Raw genomic sequence first — 6631 nt, 5'->3', positions numbered from 1 at the left:
GCGCAGCGGCTCGGCCGCGAGCGAGCGGGCGGGCAGGACGGGGCCGGCCGGCGCCGAGCGCGCGAGGCGGGAGCGGGCAAAGGGCGCGCGGCAGCGGGGCGAGGGGGGGCGCGCGCACGGCCGAGGAGAAGGGGTGCGCGCGCGCGCGCGGAGGAAGGCCGGCGGAGCGGAGCTTTGCCGAGCGGGGCGGAGGGGAGAGGAGGGGAGGGGCAGGCCGCGCGGGGCCCCCGCTCCTTCCAGGCCGCGCGGCGCGTGGAGGGCGGGGGACGGGCGGTGACAGCGCGGAGCGAGGGAGCGGCCCGGCGGGGCGGCGGGCGGCCGAGGGGCCGCGTCCCACCATGGCCTCGGGCGGCGGCGGAGGAGCGGGAGGAGGAGCCGGCGGCGGCGGCGGCGGCAAGATCCGGACCCGGCGGTACCACCTGGGAGCCGCGAAGCCTCCGTACGGCAGGAGCAGGCAGGTGAGGCGCGGCGGGGGACGGCGGTGCGGGGCCGGCCCTTTCTCGGTCCCCACGTGCGAGGCGCCGGGCGGGGGCGGGCCCGGGGCGGCCCCTTTTGTTCCCCTCGGTGCCGGCGGTGGGACCGGCGGGAGAGCGGAGCGCTGCGGGAGAGGCCTCGCCGCCCGGCGGCACGGCGCGGGGAGGGCAGCGGCCTTCGGCTGCCTCAAGCCGCACGCTCCTCGCTCCGCGTGCGGCACGGGGCGAGGAGGGGGCGAGTAACAAAGGCCGGGAGCTCGGGGCCCCTCGGAGCGGGCGGGGAGTCTGCCGGTGCCCGCCGCACTGGGGGCTCCGGGGCGCCTTCATCGCGCGCCTGGAGTTGGCCGTGCGGGTGGACCTCGCGTCTGTTCCAATAGGAACGCGAGCGACGGCGCTGCGTGCCGGGCGCGGAAGTCGGGGCGCGTCCCGCGTGTGCTGCTGCCTGAGCCGCGTCCGGAGCTTTGGGGGAGCGCTGAGTCTCGCACGTTCCGTTGACTGAGCGACGCTGTCCACGTGAGGCTATCTGCACTTCGTGGGGAGCGTCGCCGCGCTGACAGAGTGCTGAAAGCCCTTGGTGAACGAGCGTTCAAGTTGCCGTGAATTTCCTGCGCTGATACAGCGTCGATAACTGATAAGCCTCACGCTTGTGTTTAAAGTAATCAGCAGAGATGGCTTTCTAGCCCTGCTATTGTCTGATATCTCGAAGCGTTTCTCAGCAGGTTTGTTTAGGCAGCGCAGTGTGCTGGGGGATGGATGTTTCACGGCTGTTTTCGAGGCTGGATGGTGATAGGACAAGGGAGATTAGTTTTAAACTGAGACCGGGGAGGTTTAGGTTAGATATTAGGAGGAAGTTTTTCGCACAGAGGGTGGTGACGCACTGAAACAGGTTGCTCAAGGAGGTTGTGGATGCCCCATTCCTAGGGGCATTCAAGGCCAGGCTGGGTGTGACTCTGGGCAGCCTGGTCTGGTGGTTGGTGACCCTGCACACAGCAGGGGGTTCAAACTGGATGAGCATTGTGGTCCTGGAAATGGTTTTAAGTTGAAGGAGGGAAGATTTAGATTGGACGGCAGGGGGGAAATTCTTTCTCTCTTACAGAGAGAGTGGTGAGGTGCTGGAACAGCTGCCCAGAGAGGTTGTGGATGCCCCGTCCCTGGAGGTGTTCAAGGGCAGGTTGGATGGGGCCCTGGGCAGCCTGGTTTGGTATTAAATGAGGAGGTTGGTGGCCCTGCATATGGCAGGGGGGTTGGAGCTTGATGATCCTTGAGGTCCCTTCCAACCCTGGCCATTCTGTGATTCTGCCCTTTTCAATTCAGGTCATTCTGTGATTCTGTGATTCTTTGATCCTGTGTTTGTGGGTTTTGCCTGGTAGTGGGTACTGCAGAGCCAGTGTGTAAACAGAACAACAGCAGCTTGTCGGAGGGGAAAAATGTAGTCAGTTAGTAAATGGGAGACTGAGAGGTGTGCTTATCATAGTGAATGGCTTTTTAACTGTATGAATTGTATAAACTTCTGTTACATAAAAGAATGAGCTCTGGGTAGGTAGCTAACTGAAAACTGAGTTGAAATTGAAATTAATGAACATGTGTTCCTGTTTTCAATATAACATTCACTTTCCAGATTTATTGGTCTCAGTGCTGAGTTTAGGAGGACCTGGGAGCAATTGGTGCGATTTTATCTTGAAGTTACACCTTTGATTCTGATCTTCTCCCCTCCAACTTTTATCATTGAGTAGATTCACTGAGAGTGAACCTGGTTGAGATGCTCTTGGTCAAAATTGTGGCCCTGAAAACCCTGTCTCATACCATCAAGCTCTGAGGGTGCCTGGGCACTGTGGGCAGCATAGCTGACAGCTTTGATTTTCTGGGAAATGGAATTGATGTTTGTTTCCCCCTTGTATGAGGGATGATTAGCGGGATGCCCAGTTCATCGCCGCCTGCTTTCTGGATGTTGTTCTTTAACTGTAGTTCCTGGGGATTTTTGTCAGGTGGGAATTCTCCGATCATCTCCAATATATGCTGCAGTCGCTCTTCTACAAAATACAGTGACAGCTTTGGAAGGCATTTGCAAGAGGACGCGCTGATGCTTTTTAAAAACTATTAGTTAAAGCATTTGTTCAGAATGTGGTAGACCCTGCTTCAGTTTCCTTTTTTGCCTGGAGCCATCAACCTACATCTTCCACTTTCCAGGCAGATATCCCAGTCGTCAAGCTGAGTGTTATCCTCAGTTCTCTTGGTTGAAGCTGTGCTGCTATCCAGAAAAAGAAAGCATGATTCACTGAGCCAGAAAGAGGATATATAAGAAAATGCTGCCCTCCAAGAATGGAGGTGTTCAGGCTCTGGTCCATGGTTTCAAAACTTGTTACTTGTTTTACATTAGATGTTCCTGCAGCAAGCGTCCGAAGCCTGTTATTTCCTGCCTGTATGCTTGATGATTAATCATTAGAGCCATGCTTCATTATGTTTTTATTTGCTTGTTTGTTTTTAAGTCTTTGCCTTTTTAAAACCAGCCATGATAGGAGAGGTGAACAGACGCTGCCTGGAGAAGAACATTTGGAGACTTGCAGTTTGTGTGCTGTCCTGGGAGATGGAGATACGGATGCTGATGGCCCCACTAGTGAAGGAACTTAAGCCATGGTGCTTTCCCTCCAGGACTGCCATCCTGCCTTACAACAAAAGGCACCCTCAGTGGCTGTGTTATCAAACAAACAAGCGAAAAGTAGCAGCACTGCTAAGTAAAGGTGGGACAGTCGCCCACTGTGATGGATTCTAGGTTGGCAATCCTCAGAGACAAAAAGGCCCTTCTGTATTCCTGGAGGTAGAATTTAGAAGTCCCTCCCAGCGACTGGGTTTCCTGATGGCTGAATGATGACAGCTCCATGCTGATTGTGTTGACTTTAGGTAATGCCACACTTGGCATGCTACCTGTTCGCTCAGCTGCCTCGTGCTGAGACTTCCATTCTGTGCTCCACATAAAGAGTTTGGACACTTGGCTTAAAGTCATGAATGTGCTCTGAGGGCTAAGTATGGTTGGACAAGGGAGCTGTTGTGCCTGGCATGTGGGTTTCATCTTCCGGACGTGGCCGCAAGTGCTTTAAATGCTGGGTTGTCCTGGTCATTCAGGTAGGCTGATGACTGCAATTTCTAGGGTGGGTGTGTTAAATGGGATGACTGTTGACATTATTAAGTTATTAAACAGCTTCATTATGATATCTCCGTGTTTTTATTGTTGGCTTTAGGTTTAGCTTTGCTTTTTTGTGTCTGTGTACCGATGAGCCTGGAATGGTGGCATTCTGTTCCAGGTAGAATATAGGTAAGCTTCAGAGATTCAAAGTTCTCATTGTAGGAAGAGACTAAAATAACCTTTGGGATTATTATTTATTTGCTAATTAATCCTTCAAATGAAAATGTCAGAGAACTTGGATTCTCCTGTACTCTTAAACTCCTACAAGAAGATTCAGGCATGAGAAAAAGATAATCAGTTATACTTGAGAAGCCTTTTTAACCTTCCCATAAACCTGTTTGCTTATGTTAAGCTTCAAGTTAGAGGTTTTTGGTAACTGGCCTTCATATTTGTAGGCTGAAACTTCAGGTGGTTTTTACTTTTTGTCAAACATATACATATGTTCTCATGTGTACTGGTAGCGATGCCACCCTGGTATAAAGCAAAACAATCTAGGTGCTTTCATTGAAGAAACCAGCAGAAGTTGCTACATGTTTGTGATTAATGTGATTCTGAATCCTTGGGATGATATCAGGAAGAGGAGAGGTGCATTTTCTGTGGGTCCCAGTCGTACAGCACCTCTGCTTGGATGGGTGAAGTTTAGAATCACGTGCGATGTCACGTAAGGACAGAGTAGTTATGGGATCAGGAATCTAAACTGTGTGCAGCAGTGCCTGAATCATTACATTATCACCTGATTGTGTAATGAAGACGGGCCAGTTATAAACTCATACTTGATTTATGCCTGGGATTTTCTTGGTCTGCAGCGCCTGCAGGCTGTGGGCTGGAATTTTATAAACTGTTGGGTTGGTTTGGGGGTGAAATCTTGAAATTCATGCAAAGAGTTCCTAGAATATCCTGTTGAGTAATGTAAATTAGTTCTTGTGTCATGAATCTTTGGAAGCAAAGTATTAATCTATAAAAATCTTTATTAAGAATGTCCATATGGAACTCAGCACGTATGACTATTGGTTTAATTGTTAGCAATAGGATCATACCTCAAAGCGTGCTTAGGTGCTTGTGTTTATACTTGATGTCTCTCTCTGCTAGTTTTGATTTAGTAGCAGGTTAGCACCTTGGGCTAAATGTTTGTAAACTTTAAGAAATGTTTAGAGTGTCATCCTTAAATGATGTTTTGTCTCTGTTCCAGCAATATCAAATTGTATTAGCAAAATGGATGTGAAAATATATTACTTGGCTTTGGACTGGCATCACAAGCAAATTATGTATCCTGGTTGGGAAGACCTTAGCTGAGATGCTGAGTTTCCCCTCGCTTAAGCTGTCAGTGGTACAGCACACAGTAGAATCTGATTGCTGTCCCATTTTATGAATATTTTGGTTTCTGTCTTGCAAAGTGTTTTCATGACAGCCTTGGGGAAGAGCAATATTAGTGAGCGGTGTCTTCAGATAGAGGATTTTAAAGTAGATGAAAGAATTGTCCCTTAGCTGGGGCGCTGACATTGCCTTCATTTGCTAGCAGCTCGTCATTTCCTCTGCGTTATTTATTCCTCCAGTCAGTAATTAGCATTGGTTCCTGCTTCCCTGCTGTGCAGGAACTGAGCTGCTGATTCAGAAGACTGAGGATAGAGTACCAAATTTCTTCTGCTTACCTGAAAAAGTTTGAGCAGAGCTATTTTGGATCGGCGTGAATGCTACCGCAGCATTGTGTAACAAATTTAACACAAGCAGGATGGATGTCTGGCTCAATCAGCGCGGCTCACCTGGAGATCAGCAAGGCACTCAGCATGGTCTTCTGTATTATTCTTGCAGACAAATTGGGGAAATATGTGCTCATCAAGTAGGCTGCCAAGTGGCTGGAAGACTAGCTGGACACTGACTTAAAGGATTGTGATCGGTGGTACTGAGAGACACTGACAGCCAATTGTTAAGAGTCTCCTGGGGAGATATTTGGACTAATTCTGTTATATGTCTTTAGTAAGCAACAGGGATGAGAGAAGTGCAGCACCCCCACTGGGTTCCTGGATGATAGCAAACTTAGGGAACCTCCAGATGCTGAAGGACAAGGCTGCTGTTGAGGTTTCTTGACAGTAATGGGCTGGCAGGAACCTCGTGTTGTTGGGGCATAACAGCTCCATGCAGCAGTACAGGCTGGGGAAGTGTGGCTGTAAAGCTGTCCAGCAGAAAAATAGCTGGAGGTGTTAGTCAACAGCCAGCTGAACGTGAGCCATCAGTGTGCCCAAGTGGCCAAGGACACCAGTGGCATCCTGCTCTGTGTCAGAAATAGTGTGGCCAGCAGGACTGGGGAAGGGATTGTGCCTCTGTATGCAATGTAACTGATGCACATCTCAAATCATACAGTCACAGAATCGTTTGAGTTGGAAAGGACCTTTAAGGGTCACCTGGTTCCTCTCCCCTGCAGTGAACAGGGACACCTACAGCTGCATCAGGTTGCCCAGAGCCCGGCCAGCCTGACTTTGGGTGTCTCCAGGGATGGGTCATTGATCACCTCCATGGGCAGCCTGTTCCAGTGCTTCATTACCTTTACTGAGAAAAATATCTTCCTTATATCCAATCAGAATCTTCCCTCTTTTAGTTTGAAACCATTTCCCCATATGCTATCACAACAGTCCCTGCTAAAGAGTCCTTTTTTCTTACAGCCCTCCTGAAAGGCTGCTATCATGTCCCTCTGAAGAGAGGCTGAATATCCCTGACTCTCAGCCTGTCCTCAGATTTTTGTGGCCATTCTCTGGATGTGTTTGAACAGGCTCTTGTCTTCACATCTGGATGCAGTTCAGTTTTGGGCCTCTCACTATGAAAAGGAAACAAAGTTGCTCTAGTGCATCCAGGAATGAGTAGTGAAGCTTGGGAAGAGACTAGAAAATATGTCTTTTTGAGGGAATTGGGGCTGTTTAGTGTTGAGAAGAGGAGGCTGAGGGGAGATGTCATTGCTCTCTACAACTATATGGCAGGAGGCTGC

General features: G+C 50.1%; 1 protein-coding gene across 1 annotated transcript in view; it reads left to right on the top strand.

Moving 5' to 3' along the window:
• Positions 1–338: 338 nt before the first annotated feature.
• NUP153 (nucleoporin 153) overlaps positions 339–6631 on the top strand; it is a 46648-nt gene continuing 40355 nt past the window's right edge. The window contains exon 1 of the mRNA XM_042868627.1: positions 339–458. Coding sequence (XP_042724561.1) covers positions 339–458 — 120 coding nt within the window. The remainder of the gene's footprint in view (positions 459–6631) is intronic.

This window comes from Lagopus leucura, unplaced genomic scaffold (genome assembly GCF_019238085.1).
Source record: "Lagopus leucura isolate 7727_CA_CO unplaced genomic scaffold, USGS_WTPT01 Super-Scaffold_100002, whole genome shotgun sequence".
Taxonomy (NCBI): Eukaryota; Metazoa; Chordata; class Aves; order Galliformes; family Phasianidae; genus Lagopus; species Lagopus leucura.
The sequence above is the reverse complement of the archived record's forward strand: the minus strand, read 5'-3'. Positions and strand labels throughout refer to the sequence as shown.